This window comes from Rhamphochromis longiceps, linkage group LG4, assembly GCF_057381845.1.
Source record: "Rhamphochromis longiceps isolate RC_006_pf linkage group LG4, R_longiceps_female_GT1.1, whole genome shotgun sequence".
NCBI lineage: Eukaryota > Metazoa > Chordata > Actinopteri > Cichliformes > Cichlidae > Rhamphochromis > Rhamphochromis longiceps.
In genome coordinates this window covers 17943373-17963809 of record NC_140560.1, presented here as the reverse complement: position 1 = coordinate 17963809, position 20437 = coordinate 17943373, and the positions used below count along the sequence as shown (strand labels likewise).

General features: G+C 40.8%; 1 protein-coding gene and 1 long non-coding RNA gene across 2 annotated transcripts in view; one reads left to right on the top strand and one right to left on the bottom strand.

Annotated features, from left to right (window-relative positions):
* Window positions 1–20437, bottom strand: part of LOC146671371 (uncharacterized) — a 394396-nt gene that overhangs the window by 246999 nt on the left and 126960 nt on the right. The gene's annotated exons all lie outside the window — the stretch shown is intronic.
* On the top strand, window positions 368–5140 carry LOC146671375 (uncharacterized). The gene is made up of 2 exons (XM_085405157.1): window positions 368–1266; window positions 5110–5140. The coding sequence occupies exons 1-2, from the start codon at window positions 368–370 to the stop codon at window positions 5138–5140; spliced, it is 930 nt and encodes a 309-aa protein (XP_085261283.1).

Below are 20437 nucleotides of genomic sequence, written 5' to 3'. Positions count from 1 at the left end.
CTCGAATAAATGTTATTGGATCGTCTGGTGAGTAATCCAGACGGATTTGACGTTGAGGCCTGGATCAACATGTCACTCGTTCGTCAAAGCTGGTGAGTGATAATATTGTTTAAGCCGTAAAGGAAAACGGTGAAGCTATTGGAGTTTAAAGACATAATTTCACTACAACGACTGATGAACTGAGTTTTGACGTACTAAATTGGTGCAAAATTGGATCGCTAATTGAAACATGCCAACGCCCTCTGTGGAAATGTTTGTCCGCTGCAAAAGGCAGGTAAATGGATGTCATGTTTGTACTTTAGGCTATGGATTCTCAGTGTGCTGTGCATCTTTATAAAGTTTGAAATAATCCAAGAGGACAATAAAAATGTCGGATATTAAGAGTAAACGAGAGGATGACACTGAGATGCAAGCAGAGAAAAGAAGCGTTAAATTTAGGCCAAAAGGTTTGGATTTGTATATAAAGACATGCCAAGAAAAGCGCAGTTCAATGTGTAAGCAAGCATCTAAGTACATGGGGAAAATTTCCGCTTTAATGACCTCATATGAGAACGTTAAGGAAGTGTCTTCTGAATTTTGGAAGTTTATTAAATGCTATCAAGATGCAAACGCTTTGCAAGAATCCTTTTTAAGTTTGCCACTGCCAGAAGATGAAGTGAAAAGGCAAAATGCACATTTTCAGTCGAAGGTGACAGCATTCTCTGTTTTTATGGACAAAGTAAAGGTTTGGTTGCAGGAGGCGGGTGAGCCGTATGCTGAACAAAGCAATACTGTTCGTAATGATAAAGCTGTTGAAAGTTTGGATGAAATAAAACCTGAAGACAGTGTCTCTAATATCTCAAGTGTAAAACCACCTTCAAAAACCTTGTCACAGCAAAGTCGAATTTCATCAACATCTTCCGCATGCATTAAAGCTGAGGCTGACAAGGCAGCGCTCATGGAGCGACTCGCTGCATTAAAGAAAAAACATTCTATCGAAGCGCAAGAGGAAAAACTGAGAAAAGAAAAGGAGACATTATCCTTGGAAACAGAGCTGGCAGCTACTAATGCAAAGCTTCGTGTCTTAAAAATAAATTCAGCTTGTAGTTCTGAGCATTCTGATGGAATGAACTCTTTTGAAAGAGGGCACGTACAAGAAGCGCCTAGTTTAAATCCTTGTGCCGATACATTTGTTCCAACATCAAGAGATTACTCTGGTATAAATTCTGCATCTGAATCACAAGTAATCGTACCTAGACAAAGTCAAACCCAACATCAGGTTGATGATTCAGCTCAAGTGACGCAGCAAACACAGCCTCAGTCTCCTACTTTGACTGGGAATTGCACGAAGGAGATTGTAAATATTATGCAAAAACAAAATGACATCACTACTTTGCTTGTAAAACAAAACTTATCTTCTGTCCTCCCCGCCAGAAACATCCCTGTGTTTGATGGAGACCCTTTACAGTACAGATCATTTATGAATGCCTTTGAAAATAGAGTGGAAGCTAAAACTGATAACTGGAGCGACTGTTTGCATTTTTTAGAGCAGTTCACTAGGGGGCAGCCTAGGGATTTGGTGCATAGTTGTCAGCACTTACCTCCTGAGCAGGGCTATTCCACAGCCAAAGATCTTCTTGAAGAACATTTTGGGAATGGAAATAAAATTGCCTCTGCATATATGGAGAGGATTGTGAGTTGGGTACCTATTAAAAGTGAGGATGTGAAAGGTCTACAGTCATTCTCTCTTTTTCTTCAAGGATGTTCGAATCTAACACAGCAAGTTGTTTATATGAAGGAGTTGGATTTACCCTCAAATATGAGAATGGTTGTTATGAAGCTTCCATACAAATTGAGGGAAAAATGGAGAGTTGTTGCCTATGAACTGCAGGAACAAAATGGTTACCGAGCAGTATTCACTGATCTGGTTGCCTTTATAATAAAACAGGTAAAAGTAGCATCGGATCCAGTGTTTGGCAACATCCAAGACTCACAATCTGGAAGCAGCTTTAAAGCTTCAAGTTCTACCAAGCAAAGAAAAAAGGGAAGTAGTTTTGCCACTAATGTCAGTACAGTGCCAGGAATCAAAGCTCAATCAACTGGAAGCAGAACAACTTCCGCCGTTCTGCATAGTTGTTTGTTTTATTCACACAGCAATCATTTACTAGAGAATTGTAAGCAGTTTAAAGCTAAAACGCATCAGGATAAGTTGACTTTTATCAAGGAAAGGGGAATTTGTTTTGGTTGTTTAAAAGTTGGTCACACAAGCAAAGACTGTAGGAGTCGTTTGGATTGCGACGTGTGTCACCAAAGACACCCAGGGGTTCTTCATATAGAGCGAAAGGATCCAGGGGCGTCTTCGGAACAAACTCAACAGAGGACAAACTCTAATGTCAACTTTTCAACTGCAACCACTCAGACATGTGGGTATATTGGGGCTGGTCATGAAGTTGATGCAATTTTTTTCTATAGTTCCAGTTCAAGTTAAGAGCCAAAAGAGCAATAAAATTGTGCAAACCTATGCGTTTTTGGATCCTGGAAGTTCAGGTACATTCTGTACAGAAACTCTGGCAAAAAGACTGAATGTAAAAGGTAAAAAGACCAATATCTTTTTGAGAACAATGAGTCAAGATAGGATTGTTAGTACACAAGTTCTGTCTGGTTTGGAAGTGTCTGGTTTGGAAGCAAATGATTTCATGCCATTGCCAGATGTTTTGACTCAAAAGACTATGCCAGTTTCTACAGTTAATATTCCCCAGCAAAGCGACATCGATCAGTGGCCTCATCTTAAACCTGTTAAACTTCACAACGTTAATGCAGAGGTGGAGCTACTGATAGGCACTGATGCTTCCAATGTTTTGGAGCCATGGAAGGTGATAAACAGTGTAGGGGGTGGACCTTATGCTGTAAAAACAAAAGTTGGCTGGGTCATAAATGGTCCCCTGCGCACTGGAAGTAACAGTGGAAATAAAACCAACTGCACTGCTGTAACAGCCAATAGGATTTCTGTTGAGCGTCTTGAAGAAATGTTGATTAAACAATACAATCATGATTTTAATGAAAGATCATCAGAGGAGCAGACTGAAATGTCTAGAGAGGATCTGTGTTTTATGGATATTGTTAGTAGTTCAATAAAGCTTATTGGAAATCATTATCACATTGATTTGCCTTTCAGGAGAGAAGGTTCCAGTTTGCCAAATAACCTCTGTGTCGCGGAGCAGCGTCTCCAGAGTCTCAGACGGAGATTCGAAAGGGATACTCATTATAAGGATGAATACACTGAATGTGTAAACAACATGCTTGAACAAGGATATGCCGAGTTTGTGCCTGTAGATGAGTTGCACAAAGATGATGGAAAGGTGTGGTACATCCCTCATCATGGAGTGTATCATCCCACAAAGGGCAAATTAAGAGTTGTATTTGACTGTGGAACAACTTATAAAGGAGCATCATTGAACAGTCAGCTTCTACAGGGACCTGATCTCACAAACTCGCTGGTTGGGGTTCTGATCAGATTTAGACAAGAGCCTGTTGCATTAATGGCGGACATTGATTCCATGTTTCACCAAGTGCACGTCTCAGAAAAACATGTCAACTTTCTCCGTTTCCTGTGGTGGCAACATGGTGACACTTCAAGGTCTGCACAGGAATGCAGGATGAAAGTGCATTTGTTTGGAGCTGTATCTTCGCCAAGCTGTGCAAATTATGCTCTACAGAGAACTGCAGATGATAATGCACAACAGTTTCCAGCTGAAGTGGTTGATACAGTCAAAAGAAACTTTTATGTGGATGATTGTTTGAAATCTGTTGCTTCAGAAGAGGAGGCAGAGCACATGGTGAATAGACTGACAGATATCTGTGCTAAAGGAGGATTTAAGCTTTCAAAATGGATCAGCAACAGTCGCACAGTGCTCATGTCAATCCCAGAGGAAAGAAGAGCAAAGGAAATTAAGGATCTGGATTTGGACACAGATCAACTTCCAGTTGAGAGAGCACTGGGTTTACAGTGGTGCATAGCAACAGACAAGTTCCAGTTCAGAACCTCCCTGCAGGACCGTCCAACAACCAGAAGGGGAATTTTGTCTGTGGTCAGCTCACTGTATGATCCTTTGGGAATCTTGTCTCCCTTCAGTATGCCAGCTAAACTGTTGCTACAAGAGCTTTGCCGACAAAATTTGAAGTGGGATGAAGTTATTCCCCACTCTCTTTCCCAGCGGTGGCGTGATTGGCTGGAGGATCTCCAGCTGATTTCAAAGTTCAAAGTGGAACGTTGCATTAAACCAAATTGCTTTGGAAAACCAGATGGGGCACAACTTCATCATTTTTCTGATGCAAGTCAAGATGGGTATGGAACGGTGTCATATTTAAAGTTGGAAAAGAATAACGTCACGCATGTTGCTTTTATCCTGGGAAAGGCTAGAGTTGCTCCTCTCAAGCAAACTACAATTCCCAGGTTGGAATTGACGGCTGCAGTTCTTGCAGTTCGGGTGGACAGGCTTCTGCAAAAGGAGCTGCAGGTCAGGTTGGAAAAATCAGTTTTTTGGACTGATAGTACAACAGTACTGAAATACATCTCCAATGAAACCAGAAGATTCAATACTTTTGTTGCAAATAGAATTGCTGTCATTCGAGAAGCAACAGATGTGAATCAGTGGAGATACGTTTCTTCTAAGGAGAATCCTTCTGATGACGCATCCAGAGGCATGAGAGCTGGGGATTTCCTCAAATGTAGGAGATGGATAAAAGGGCCAGAATTTCTCTATAAGTCAGAAAAGGAATGGCCTAAACTGGATGTGGAGTACAGTGTAATTTCTGCAGATGACCCAGAGGTCAAAAGGGACCTGACAATGAATGCCATTGTGAAGGAATTACAAAATCCTACCAGCTATTTTTTCCTCTACTTCTCGTCTTGGGCAAAACTTAAAATCTCTGTAGCCTGGCTTTTAAAGATGAAAGAGGTCTTGGTGTTGTTGGCACAGAAAAGGAAAGAGTTGCTTGCTGCAGGTTTGAATAAGAATGATCCGGAAGGTCAGAAAGAAATGGAGATAAGAATGGAAAGATTTAAGACCACTTTGAAGAAAGGAAATCTGACTCCAGAAGACTTGGTAAAGGCAGAACAAGCTATTCTTCAATATGCACAACAACAGAAATTTACGACTGAAATGGCTTTAATCCGCAATGGCCTTAAAGGAGTTTCTAAGGGAAATTGTCTCTACAAACTTGATCCAGTGTTGGATGCAGGAATCCTCAGAGTGGGTGGCCAATTGAATAAAGCAGCCATGCCTATGGAATTAAAGCATCCTGTAATTTTGACAAAAGATATGCATGTGTCAACACTTATTTTACGCCATATCCATCAAAGGTTGGGACATGCAGGAAGAGCACACATGCTGTCAAAACTAAGACAAAATTACTGGATACTAAATGCAAATTCTGCTGCCAGGAAAATCATCTCTCGTTGTATCACGTGTAGACGCAACAGAGGAAAGTTTGTTGAACAAAAGATGGCGGATCTGCCTGAAGAGAGAGTCCTGCCAGACATAGCTCCATTCACAAAGGTTGGAGTGGACTATTTTGGTCCTATAAGTGTTAAAAGAGGACGAAGTCTCCTTAAAAGGTATGGAGTTCTTTTTACTTGTTTCACCAGTCGTGCAGTACATCTGGAGATTGCATGTACACTTGATACAGACTCTTGTATAAATGCTGTGAGGAGGTTCATCTGTAGACGAGGCCCAGTTTCGACCATCAGATCTGATAATGCTACAAATTTTGTTGGGGCGAATCGAGAGTTGAAAGAAAGTTTGACTAAGCTGGACCATGCCAAAATTCAAAAGGCTTTTGTTCAGGATGGCATGAAATGGAACTTCAACATCCCAGCAGCTTCTCACCAAGGTGGTGTGTGGGAGCGTCTCATTCGTTCAATAAAGAATATTTTGGCCTCAGTTCTTAAGGAGCAAGTTCTGGATGATGAAGGACTCCAAACAGTTTTCTGTGAGGTTGAAGCTATAATGAACGACAGACCCATTACTAAAGTTTCAGATGACTCAAATGATCTTGAAGCACTGACACCCAATCACTTGTTGTTGCTGAAAAATAAACCAGTTTTTCCACCAGGACTGTTTCATCCAAGTGATTTGCATGTCAGGAAAAGGTGGAAACAGGTACAGTACATGGCAGAGTTGTTTTGGAAGAGATGGCTTTCTGAGTACCTACCTCTGATGCAAGAAAGATAAAAATGGATGAGGACTAAAAGATGTCTTATACCTGGAGATGTTGTTTTAATTGCAGACACTACAGCTCCAAGAGGATCATGGATGATGGCGAAAGTCTTAAATGTAAACCAGGATGCAAAAGGCTTGGTGCGTTCTGTGAGACTACAAACAAGGACCAGTGTTTTGGAAAGGCCAGTGACAAAACTTATTTTGCTACTGGAAGCCTCATCGTGAAGAAAATCCTCAATGAAAATTAAGGATTTGTTTAAGGGAATAGCTCCTCCTTTTGGGACTTTAAAGTAATTGTGATTGTATGCACAATTAGGGGCCGGAGTGTTGGAGCTATTTGTTCTTTATTTTTATTTTTGTTCTTATTTTTGAAATTAGTTAGTTTGTTGTTAGTTTACTTATATTTTGGGGTTTATTTGTCGGTTAATATTTTGTTTTAAATGATTTGTTTGTTTGTTGTTATTTTGTTAAATTAGTTAGTAAGAGCTGTAGGGCCATTTTGTTTCTATAAATAAAGAGACTGGTATAGGACCAGCATGCATTGGGGTGGGCCTATGGTTTTTTTACCAGAGCAGGAGAAGCAGCAGGAAGGATCTTGTTATTGCTTGCCAAGATGGATAAATAAACCAAAACCAAAACTTTCAACTAAAATGTTTGGACAATGGACTTCTTTTGCCTGCGTACGAAATATTACCTCAGTGCAGCAGTGGCTTGTGGACTTTAAGTTGTGGGACGTTTGATTTTTCAAAAGTAAAGGAATTGCCACTACACAGTCATTTGCTGCTAATAATTTAATGCAAATGCTCTAGATTGACTTGTTGCACACTCTGTGCATCTGTCTTTAATAAAGAAGTGGAACAGCCTGACTCCTCGTTTCTCTCAGATGAGTGACATGAGGGGGTGGAGCTTCATTCAGCTTCCACTTATTTCACTCAGGTGTGCCCACATCCTCATTTTAGGTTTGACAGTGGCTGTATCCCAATTCAGGGTCTGCACTCTGCAGCCTTAAAGTACGCAGCTTTAACGGTCCACAAGGGCCGCGTACTCAAAGACCGCTAAGGCCAGAAGTGCGAGGCCTGTGAAATGGGACGGTCCAGCCTCTGTCGCGCTGCCCAGGTTGCCCAGCAACCATGATACGAACTGCTGGAAACGTTTCAAACAGCTTTGTTTGACAGAAATGAAGGAGAAAATCTTTTGTTCATTTGTTTGTTTGTGTCAACATGAGCTTTGCGTGATTTGATAAGTATCTGAGGCTGAGACCAGAGGACTGTAAAACATGATTGTTGGGCTTCATGTTTGTACTGAACAGTCATTTTAAGATTAGTTAGTAAATAACAATTAGCTAATGTTGTTCATGAGACTAAAGTCATCTCACTTTGGTAATGTAAATATAATATGGCCAATGTTAAAGTTAGTATTATATTAATCAATATTAGTTATTACAGCTTCAGTAAAGATTCAAGTTGCAGTTATTTATATTTCCTATCACCTTAAATCTTCACTCAAAGACAAGTATCTCTCACAGTTTATATATACATGTATTATATATAAGAGACAAATATTGTTCTTTTAATATGTTGGCTCAATGCTTACATTAATGTGTAAAAAGAAAATGTACGAGCTGTGATAACTGTTTCTGATAGAATGAAGAGTAGACTGATATATTAAATATTCCTTTATTGGGTGAGAAAATCAGACCATGTCATAACTGCTTTAAGTCACACAGAATAGATATCAGAGCCTTAAACAGGCTGACTTCTGCTAAATGGGTCAAACTGGGCAGAAAGTATACAAACACATAATATCCTTATAGAATATGATGTAACACTATAGATCACCTTACCTCAGAATATATAAAGCATATAAACAATTACAGTAATGTGATGCAACAAACACAGCAGTGCTACTAATCCAAAATACTCAAAGCTTCATAGAACTGAAACAAACATTTATTTTTAGGTCCATTCTGCTGCTGATACATACTTTATGTTTCTGAATATTAAACTTGTTGCTGCCTTTCATAGTGTGTAACTTGAAGGCCCTGAGTACTTTCTCCCACACTGAAAACACTGGGATGATAACATTATTTGAACATTACCTAATAAGACTGATTCAGGACAGACAATTAGTTATTTTAAACTTTTCTAGCAGTCCTTCACAAACAGGGAACAGTCTGTCTATTCTCTCCATCTGTCAGCTGCTGCTGGCTCTTCCTCCTCTGCTTCCTCACACACTGCTGAGTTTGTCCTGATGGATCATCAGGGGTGCAAAGCCTCACAGATGATGTGCAGCAGTGGGTCCCTCAGTCTGTCTGCAGTTGTCACACATGGAAATCAAATGTGTGAGAAGCTGCAGGATTCAAACACAAGTGTAACTTATAAATACATGTTCATACTTTTATTACACAATCAGAAAGAAAGACAAAGAGAGAGAGTGCAGGACAGACAGACAGGTGACAGTCTCAGGTGTACACACTGCTACAAACAGCACAAGAGAAGGAGGATTTGGTGTTTGTGTTATTACAAGTGCTAAACAAGAAGAGTTCCCAGATGATTCAGTGGACACATGTGTGACTCCTGTGATTAAAGCATCTTTCTTTCAGCTTAACGAGTGAACCGCCAGCTCGTTCAACGACACGTTAAAGTCTGTTTGGTTCGACATCACCGAACAGAGGCAGCAATATAACTTAGCTAAAGTTAACAGTGCAGTGAATCCTGCTTGTGCCGTGATATTCAGGACTGCAAACCGAGCAGCATCACTGACTTTCAGCTTGTTGTGTTTGTGGATATATGACTGACTTTAATTATCCATAAAAACATCAAATTCTCTGTAAGACTAAGGTTGACTATTGAGCGGAGTATATTTGAAAGCTTCAGCCGTCTGCCGTTTTTTCCGGCAAAATTATCCACACCCACCGCCATGCTATGAAGTCTGGGATATGTTGGGCCATGAAGGATACACATACCCATCCTTAAAATTCAGGGAAATGAAGGATGCATTTGAGGGCCGCATTTCGAGCAGCCTTCGAATTGGGACAGCCTTTGTCGCGTCGCTGTGACGTAATTAGCCTTAAAATGAATTTGAATTAATGATGGTGCCTTGTATGTGGGGCTGTCCAAATTCATGGGCTGCATCCTCCTGAGGCCGCATTTGTAGGCCTATTACGTTACAGCGACGCGACAAAGACTGTCCAAATTCGTAGACTCCTCCAAATGCAGTCTACAAATGCATCCTCCTTTTCCCCGAATTTGAAGGATGGGTCAAGTGTGTCCTTCGTGGCCCACCATATCCCAGAATTCATAGTGCATCTCAGCCAATTCCAGTTTTCAACAATGGCGACCGCTCCTCAGTTTTTTATATTACTCTTATTACTCTTTCTGGTTCACAAAATAAACTTTTTAACATATTTTCAGGCGAGAATGTAGCTTTGTAAGCTTTATCAAGTTATCACATATTTGCAAAGGTGCTCTGATGTTTTCAGAGACGTCTGTTATCCGTTAGCTTATCTGTTATCTGTTAGCTTGTAAAGACCTATGACTCTTTTTTTTTTTTTTACAGTGTTTTGGAGCCACAGTTTATCGGCAGCTGAGAGGAAGAGGTTGGATAAACTCATCAGGAAGGCCAGCTCTGTTCTGGGATGCACCCTGGACCCAGTGCAGGTGGTGGGAGACAGAAGGACTCTGGCCAAAATAACATCTCTGATGTACAGAGTCTCCCACCCCATGCATGGAAATATCGCTGAACTGCAGAGCTCCTTCAGTGAGAGACTGCTGCATCTAGATACATGAAGGAGCGTTTCCGCAGGTCCTCCCTCCCTGCAGCTGTTAGACTGTACAATCAGAACTTCTCCCAACAATCATAGATATTTACATCTGCACTGTAACTGCAATAATTTAATCAACCGATTCGCACTACAACCTGGGTTTGCCTCTTTTCTGTAGTTAATTTAATTTAATAACTGTACAGTACTCTGTTTATAGTAACCCTTGTCCTTAATTTAAATATGTAAGAAAAATTGTGTATGTTTCTGTTCTGTGTCCTGTGTACTGTTTGTTTGTATGTGTGCCTTTCTGGCTGCTGTTACAACCAAATTTCCCCTTGTGGGACAATTAAAGGATTATTCTATTTTATTCTATTCTATTCACCAGCTTGACCGCTAGCCGGGAGCTCGAGGGTCACTGAAGCCGTCGAGAACGGCAAACTCCCGGCACATCATTTTCAGATCACCGCGGTCTTTCGCTGCTCAGGTTAAACGTAATATATAAGTTATTAGATTAAAGTTATTAGATTAGATTAAAAAAAACAACCTTTTTCCTCCTTGGTTTTCACACAGCTGAAAAAACGTCAAACGGAAAACCAATTAAACAGAAGTGTGAGATGGTCGAGAATTTACACCAGTGTCCTGTTATATTTTAGATGGGAAGGAGCAGACAGCTGAGTTTATTAAACTCCACAGAGACCGCATTGACGCAAATCTGAAGGCGAGACTGTCCAATTTCACAGCCGTTTACTTCTGGTCGGGTAGGCCAGCCCACATAGACTGAGAAGGACAGGTCCACAGGAGGATGCAGCCCATGAATGTGGACACGACTAGTGACAGCCTTCGTCGCGTCGCTGTGACGTAATCGGCCTTAAAATGTGGCCTTTAAGGCTGCAGACCCTAAATTGGGATACAGCCTTAGAGCCCCACTGGTTTGAGGATTGTTTGGAGACAAAAAACCAGCATTGTAAGAAACACTTTAAGCCCTTTGAATTTATTTTTTCTTTTGTTAATTTCAGGTTTTGTTTTCTTCTTTCTTTTAAAGCACAGATGGAATGCACCCCTAATAGCGCATAGCTGGCTCTGTACAGACAACATTTAAGAACTGTATATTTAAAAATATGAACATGTAAAATTTAAGAGAAACACACGCCTTTGTTGTTGGGTACAGAAGGAGCCAGGTGTTCATATTTCTTGTGTGTAGGTTTCTTTTTTGTTTGTTTGTTTGGATTGTTTTTCTTTTAAAAACTAACTGCATTGGTTTGTCTTGTTAAGAAGTGCAGTACAGAGATGACCCGCACCTTAATTTGATCTTTTCCACTTTAATATCCTCAGTGCAGCAGCAGTGTACGACAACTATTCCTGTATATTGCCTTTTTGCTGGAAAATGTATGTTGAATAAATTTTTTTTATAAAAACAAATAGACGCACCTCTGCTGCTTATCCGTGCCAGTGTGCAACCTGCGATTCCCAGTATTTGCCCAAAAATTACTGCAGAAATTTAAGCTGTTATAAATGACTTGTTGACCTCAAATTTGTCAAAAAGTAGGTCAATCATATCTCTCATGAAGAATATCAAGTAATGTAGAGCCAGAAATGACAAGTGACTTTTACATATCCTTTATTTTTTTCTGGGTTAAAAGTGTCATTAACATTTAAGTGTTTTTCAAGAACAATCTAGCCAAGAGGGCAGCAGAAATTGTAAAAAATATAACCTCACACTTCTATGAACTTATCTGAAGTGACGAAAAAGGACTGGACTGATGACAATATGAGTACAATCACGCAAAGTCATAAAGATACTTCAAAAATAGGTAATTTCTCTTTTTTTATATACAACCTCCTACATAAATCCTGTTCACTACAGTCTGATTACTAATATAAGTAAAGATATTAGATGTGAAAACACATAAAAACATTGGTCCATTTCTTTTTGTTTTATTTGATATAAATCACCAAGTGGTTTATTTGAGAGAACTGGTGCAGTGGGGGCAGGAACAATATGATGAAATGAACAGAGGTGTCATTGAGAATAAGGAAAACGAAGGTTAACGGCAGAATGTGTATTAAAATATGGCAGCCCCAGTGTCATTATCAACTTTTATACTTTAAAAGTTAAGCTACTTATTTCCCCCTTTTCCTCACTGTGTTTGGTTATTAAATAACCTACAGCTGTGGACAGATGTTTACATCCATCATGCACATGAATGTCAGGGTCATTTTTGGAGTTTTAATGATTTCTCTGAACTGAACTGAACTTTTCTTAGGGAGGAAGAGCAAACATCTTTAATGACTGTGTGCACAAGTTTGAATTTATTTCTGATTTTCTTGAATCCACGTGCACATGCTCATACATATCCCCACCATGATACATCAACCTGTCATCCTATGCTACCTCCATCAACCTTCTCTTACCACTGTGGTCACTCTCTACCACTTCATCAAACTTACTCCACAATTCATCTTTCTCCTCCAGCTGATATCCAACCTGGGAAGTGTGCATGCTGACAGCCAGCGTTTTAGGTCTTTGTCAGAGGTGAGATATTTAAAATATGAGCTATTGGTGGACACTTTGTGCACACCACCAGTGACAACATAGTGGAGTCTGTGCAGGCACGTATAGAGGGGGTGGAGGGGGCTTGAGCACCTTCCTGTTTTCCTCTTGAATCCCCCAAGCGCCCTTTTTTCTTTCTAAATAAAAGGATCTGGCACATGATGCGGCAGAGCGTGCTGGTTACAAGCCGGGAGCGAGCTGGAAAAAAGCACACACATTTTTGAGAAGGAGGCGGCTGCTCAGCCCTGGCTGTGTAGTCCAGAAAGGTCAAGTCAAGTCAGAAAAACTGGTCTGTTGAGTGCAATTACCAAAGTCACCTTGAATTTGGTTTTTATTAAACCTTTATTCATCCAGGTAAAAAAAATCTCATTAAAAATCTAATTCCCAAGAGAGATCTGGCATCGTGGCAACAAAAGTCAAAATACACATACGACATAAGGATAAGGTTGCTACTTTTATTATCGAGATTACGGTAAGGGTGCTGAGTAGCTGAATAAGAAGTCTGTGCTGCAATTTTGAAACTGTTAATTTATTTGCAAAAGTTTCATTCTGCTACTTAATTCAATACAGGTTTTTATAATAAATTATTATGCATACATTATAAATCATAACAAAAATGTAATGAGTCATAAATCATGTAATATGTAAATCCTTAAGAGCTGACGACAAATCTGTAAAGAAATTCCATTTTGACTTTCATTCTATCGACAATTACTATTGATTGATTTTCATTACAAAAAAGATTTAATAGGTTCCTTTAAATAATAATAATAATAATAATAATAATAATAATAATAATAATAATAACTTTTGACTTCTTTCCTTCTTTATCTCGATGAATTATCAGATGAGTGCGTCATAAACTTTAACTCACCAAACTAGCAGCATAAATTATGAAACATCGTAAACCAGATAAGGTTTTATCAAACTTAATTTAAATCTTTTCTTTCAGCCAATTGGAAACTGTCAATCACATGCTAGCTTTCTAAATTGCCACTCAGCCACCAAAACAAAAATGTTGTAAAAGGGCAGGGAGATGCAGAACTCAAGAGAAAAACTTTATCGCTCTGTTTCTTTTGAAGCTGATATAAAATTGTATCAAAAACTCACACAGACGCAAAAGATTTGGACGTTTTTGGAATTCTAGCAAGTGTGAAATGACTTGCTATTGTTGGGATTTCTGGTTTATATATTGGGGATTTTACCTTGCAATATAAGTCCTTTCATACAACACAATAAAACACAACAGAAATCAGAAGGTTTTTGTGATTTGGATTTTTATTTATTTATTCATTTTTTCTCTTCTTTTTTTGTCAGGTTAGTACGGTGGCCCTGAGAGGCCAAACGGACTGCAACTTAAGAAAACACCAGCGATAAGAAAAATGCTGTTTTGTTTTTCCTATTTCCGTTGTGTTTTGTGTGCTTTTGCAGCATTTTTCTTACTGCTGGTGTTTTCTTAAGTTGCAGTCCGTTTGGCCTCTCAGGGCCACCGTAGGGTTAGACATTTTGATTAATTTGAATGAAGTATACTTTAGTTTTATTGTTTTACTTTGATGCTATAATAGATGTTTATAAAATTCAGTTATATTTAAGATTATATAGCATCATGGCAAAACAACAGTCTCCTCAAGCTGCGTTATACTGTAAGGTGAAAACATTACAGTATAAGCAAGACAAACCCCAACAATCCAAAGATCCCCTTTGAGCAAGCACTGGGCGACAGTGGGGAGGAAAAACTCCCTTTAGGAAGAAACCTCCGGCAGAACCAGGCTCAAGAAGGGGCGGCCATCTGCTGCGACCGGTTGGGGGTGGGTGGGCAATCTCAGTCCACGAGGGCCGGTGTCCCTGCAGGTTTTAGATGTGTCCTCGAACCAACACAGCTGATTTAAACGGCTAAATTAGCTCCTCAACATGTCCTGAAGTTCTCCAGAGGCCTGGTAACGAACTAATCATGTGATTCAGGTGTGTTGAGCCAAGGTGAGATCTAAAACCTGCAGGGACACCGGCCCTCGTGGACTGAGAATGCCCACCCATGATATAGGGAGACAAGATGAAGTATACTTCTAATGGCCTATTTTAGCAGTTAATTTTTAACAATCAACTGGTGGTAATCCATCATCAGAATTGAGGAAAGGTGGTGTTGATGGAGACTCTACAGGAGGATTCACTGGGGAAGCCATACCTGCACTTCTGCCAGGGTCTCTTGGACGTACCTGAATAAATGTAGTTTTCCCTGGAAGTGGACGAGGATTAATCTGAGACGGAGTCTCCTCAGAACATCTCCCCATCATGCTTCTATGGTCCAACGATGCCAGCTTTTGTCCTTTCTGTTTTTCTAATTTAAGCTGGAGTTGAGCGTCTTTCACTCTAGATTTTAGATGACCTATCTCTTTTTCTTCATTGGCAGCCTTTTGGATAATCTGGTTCACTGGTCCAATGAGCTCCTCTCTTTGTCGGAATAAAGCGTACTCGGAAGACTTTACCATGTCATTGTACTGCTTTTTAAATGATTCCAGCTCCCGTGTTTTATCTAGTAAAGCTGCATCTAGATCCTTGCATCTGATACGTAGACAGTTCAGCTGTTTTTCAAGAAACTCCTTCGTTGTTCCAACAAAGGGGGTGCCTTCCACTCCGTCTACGTATTTCTTTTTCACGTTGTGGAACATATCCCTAAATTCCACCTTTTCTTTTCCTCTCAAGTGACCTGCATGTGGAAATGCCTTTTCAAAGGACAAAACACACTGGCACAATTCCTCTTGGAAGTAGCGCTCTTTCTTCTCCAGCCAATTCACTTTGGATATAAATCTTTCCCGTTGCTTTTTTGTGGAGCGCAGTTTCTCTTCCAGCGCCACCTTTTCAGCCAGTGCCTGATTGTGTGCCGCTTTTACTTTGTGCCGGTCCACTGCTGTCTTTCTGTGGTTTTCCTGCTCTGTGCTTAGGGCCTTTTTGACGTCTTCAATTTTCTTTTTCAAAGAATCAACTTCGTCTTCAAGCATAGCCTTCATTTTCTTTTCCAAGGCCAGAGCTCTAATATTACTCTGGCATTTCTGCTTGATCGCCATATTCTGGGCCTTTTGGTCGTCTATCACTTTGCCCATTTGACCTTTCTCCTCTGTTAATTCTTTCATGTTTTTAACCATAAATTCATTTTCGTCTTGTAACTGTGTATTACGCGACAAAACACCGTCAATCCAACACTGCGAGGATTGACGTTCTTCCTCGCGTTCCTTAACCGCATTGACGGTCACACCTCTACTATTTTTTACTGCCGTCTGCAGCTTTTCTATTTTGGAGTCATACATGTTGATCACCTCTTCTAACTTCCTGTCTGCAGCATTTGCTTTGTTTTCCAGTTTTTTAGTATTTTCCTGGTAAAACTGCTGCATCTTATTTTTTTCCTCTTTGTGGCGTTTCAATAATAATTCAACAACTTGGCTGTTGTGAAATTGCTGACGTGCCACCTTTTCTTTCTCTGTTTCCAGCAGTCCTTGCAGGACTTGGACTTCGTCCTCGTGTTTTTCTTTAAGCTCAGCCAGAGTTTTCTCCGTCTCTGCGCGGAACTTTACCAGAGCTTCGTGGTCATCTTTTATCGAGTCCAACCTGTCTGCGATGTTTGTCCTGTCATCCAAGACCGAACCCAGCAGCTTATTATTCTGCAAAAGTTCATTGTTTTCTTTTGTTAGATCCTCGATCCGTTTCTTATTGACTGTATGCAGGTTTTTGAAGTAGTCAAGCTCAGTTTTGAGCTTTTCAACCTCGTCGATCATTGGCTGCAGTCTTTGCTCGAACTGTCTGGCATATGTTTCTTTTTCTTTTTCACTTTTTTTAACCATTGTTTTCGAGAAATTAACATTTCTGTCTTTGTTAGCTTTCGAACTCATTTCTGCTTTTTTATGTGCTGTATCACTCCAACAAAACGATAGCTTAATGAATTCCCTTTGACAGCTGTCCTCTATTTATAGACTTGAACATCAAAGGATGAAAGGACTGTCACTATGACATCACCACGTTCTGTGACGTAACAGGGCTTTGGAGCGTGATGTCACGGGGGTGGGCGTGGAAAGGATTTTGGGGGTCTAAACAAAGCGTGTCTTTTTTTAAAAACTTTATTTAACAAACAATGAGTATACAACATACGAACAGATGAAGTATACAACAGAACATGAACACAAAAAGCCAAGGGTGAAAGAAAAAGGTAACAATTATAAGAATACATGCAAAAATTCACATACATATATTGTTGTGAGAGCCTTTTTGTTGGTGCAGTCTGATATTGATTGTATGTGCATGTGCACATCCTTAAAATAATGACAGAAATATGGTGTTTTGTTAGTAAACTTACATTTATGGATAAAAAATGTAGCTAAAAGTATTAAGAAATTTATCATAAAAAACATTTCTCATACTTCTTGGGGAACTTAAAGAAACAGAATAAAACATTTTCCCATCGTAAAGAAAACTCCCTTAAAATATGGACAATAACAAAGCTGCTAAATTCCTTCCAGAATCTCTGTGTAAAAGAACAGTACCAAAAAAGATGTGTCACCGTTTCTGGATGATCCCCACAGAAAGTACAATTAGTATTTATGTCCCTTTTAAATTTGACCATGTAGTGACTGGCTGGATAACATGTATGTCGAATTTTAAAAGAGACTTCTTTCACCTTATTTACAATCAAATATTTATGGGGGACCATCCAGACTGTCTTCCGCTTGATATCTGGAACACTGATTGGAAAATTATATAGTGCAATAAAGTCGTTGTAAGTAAGTAGTTGTCCCTCTTTACTAACCAGCTGAGCCACCAATAGGATCCCATTTTGGAGCCAAGTTTCCAGGAAAAGTGATTTATTTTTCTATAAAATATCTCTGTTGTTCCAGATAAGGTATTTGTGAGGTGAGAAGTTGTGTTTATAAATGAGGGTCCACGCTAAGAGGACCTGCTTATGGAAGGATGAAAGCTTTACAGGGACTTTCTCAACATTGTAATTACAATTTCAAATAAAAGTAAAGCCACCAAAACGAGAGAAAATGTGGTATGGTATAAAGTTCCAGATAGAGGTAGGGTTTTAAGAAAATGTTTGGCCCAATTAATTTTGAAAGTGTTATTTAAAGTAGAAAAGTCTAAGACGTTAAGCCCACCTGATTCGTACTTATTCATCACAACAGTTTTTCTAATATAGTGCGTACGGTTTTTCCATATAAAATTAAAGAGCATACGGTCAATATCTTTACTACTTTTCTTATCCAGATGTAAGGAGAGAGCAGCATATGTTCATCGGGATATCCCTTCAGCTTTAGTAATTAACACTCTACCTTTCAAAGACAAGTCCCTTGTTCCAAGATGGCGCCGCCGCGTATGGATGCCCCGGTGCTTCAGTGCGTTACTTCTGTTTTGTTTTTGTGTATAACTTCTGTGTCTGGGCACTCCTCTGGATATTCTTACACTAGAGAAGAGCTTCTTAACTACAGGACTACAACACCTGTGGATTTACTTCCAATATTTGTCGCATCTGCGGCAGATTTACTGCAGACTCTGATCAGGAAAGTGAGACGCCGAAAGCAAGGAAAGCGAGCCGGCGCACTCGTGCGTCTGAGGAGACGCGGACTGCGAACTGCTCTTCCTGGGATCTTCCTTTCCGACGTACGCTCACTCAGGAATGAGATGGACGAGCTGGCCCTGATGAGAAGCATGAACAGAGACGTTGCCTCCTCCTGTGTCTTGTGTTTTACGGAGTCGTGGCTCTGTGAGGACATCCCGGACAGCGCGCTCAAGCTGGAGGGCTTTCATCTGCTGCGCGCGGACCGGCAGGCCTCTCTCTCTGGTAAGACCACAGGTGGACGTGTCTGCTTCTACATTAATAGTGGCTGGTGCACAGATGTAACAGTGATTGCTCAGCACTGCTCTTCCTCTCTGGAATACCTTTTTATTCACTGCAAACCGTTTTATTCTCCGCGGGAGTTTGCTTCATTCATCTTGGCCGCTGTTTACATCCCGCCAGATGCGGATGCGCAGGCAGCTCAGTGCGCACTCGCGGAGCAGATACTGCACATGGAGCGGACATTCCCGGACTCTCTCATCATTGCTCTTGGGGACTTTTACAACACCCCCCTCCTCACCCCACACAAAAGAGGATTTCACACCACCTCCTCCCACCACAACCCTTCATATTCATGAAGCAGATGCGAGGAAGCAGTTTAAGAGTCTGAATGCTCGGAAAGCTCCCGGCCCAGACGGTGTGTCTCGTCTACTGGACGCAGCCGGAGGGTTCACTTGGTTGTTTGCTCTCAATAGAAGCTGAGCGCGTCTCCGTGTCTGTGCTGGTAAACGATACTGAGTCCCAGTGCTCAGTAAACTGTACACCTGACCGTTATTCTCCCACTGAATCCGGTGTGTCCACGGTCCAACACGTGCTCAACACGATGGTGCTGACCGGTGCCCAAACACACCAGAACACCAAATAAGTAAAATAACACAAACACGAACTTCTCCATGGCTCGTCGGGATGGCAACTGCTCCAAAAGTGACACATGAAATAGGCTGACATTTGAGTTTGACACGGGAGGTGAGGGGGTGTTTTGAATATGCTTGACTCCGTCACGAGGTTGCGCACAGCATCACCGGCAAGGGGGCTTGGTTTGAGAGGTTTTTGGCATCTGTGATGTGATTTACAACCATCCACCCATGTACAGCAAGAAGCCGCACTCACAACCGTGGGCATCAGCAAGTTGGTGAAATTTAAACAAAACAAAACAGCATTCCATCTGAAACTCTCTTATTGTACCCAAAATACAAATTTTAGTGATTACATGTGGCTTCATTAATTATGTTCAAACGGATGAATACATAACGCAAGTAATAACTTTATGATCAGTCAGTGAATGAAGGAGCTCAAGAGTGCAAATATAGTTGCAATAAAGTGACAAATATGCCCTTTTATGTCAAACAAAGACCGAAATAAGTGGCATCAGTGTGAGGATGAGAATGAGCGATCCAACCTCACACTGCAGATATCAGGGCAAAGCACAGTGGGGGGGTTGCAGTCTTCTTGGCTGGACCTTCTTCTGCAGTGTGTGATCTTCTAGGAGAGTCTTCATGCAGCATGCCTGCCAGTGTGGTCCACACTGCTTCTCTGTCAGTCTTGGGCACACTGCGTAGGTCTTTAAAACGTGGGTCCAGTGCAGTTGCGATCTGGAGCCATGCATAGTTGGTATGTTCCTGGCGGGAAGCAAGGTCTTCCTTAAACTTCTCTTTAAACCTCACCACATATGCAGGGTCCTCATCAGTTACTTCCATGACACGGCGCAGGTGGCAGAAGGCTGGTAGAACTACAGAGCAGGAGACGTAGGCCTCTCCTCCCAGCAGTTCAGTCACATATCTGCAGTGGAATACACACACACACACACACACACACACACACACACACACACACACACACACACACACACAGAGAGAGAGAGATAAGACAGCAAATTAAAAAAAGCTTTTTAATACTAGGTAATATTAATAAAATATTTGATTTCATTTATTTTTTAAATAAGACATTTTCATAATAACAAAACTGATTTAAGATGTATGTTTGATACATTTAATCTAAACCTACAATTATGGTCACAATGACAGGCTCACCTGCAGGGCTCTAGAAGTGTCTCCAGTCTCTGGAGTTTGTCCCACTCTGGAGGCGTCAGGAGGACAAGTTTATGCTTTTGTTTATCCAGAGTCGCGGTTACTGCAGTTTGGTTGCGGATCAAGCGCTTCACCATCTCCAGCGTGGAGTTCCAGCGCGTAGGCACGTCCTGGGCCAACGGCTCCTGCTTGCGCCCCAGTGACACCTGCTCTGCGTTCAGCTCTGCTGTGTTTGCTGGGCTGTGCTTAAAATGGCCAACAATTTTGCGGCATTTGGCCAGCGCAGTGACAAAGCCA

Coding starts and splice junctions, on each gene's coding strand:
- LOC146671375 (XM_085405157.1), top strand. CDS start 368: ATGTCGGATATTAAGAGTAAACGAGAGGATGACACTGAGATGCAAGCA. Junction 1,267..5,109: donor ACCCAACATCAGGTTGATGA/TTCAGCTCAAGT, acceptor AAGCTATTCTTC/AATATGCACAACAACAGAAA.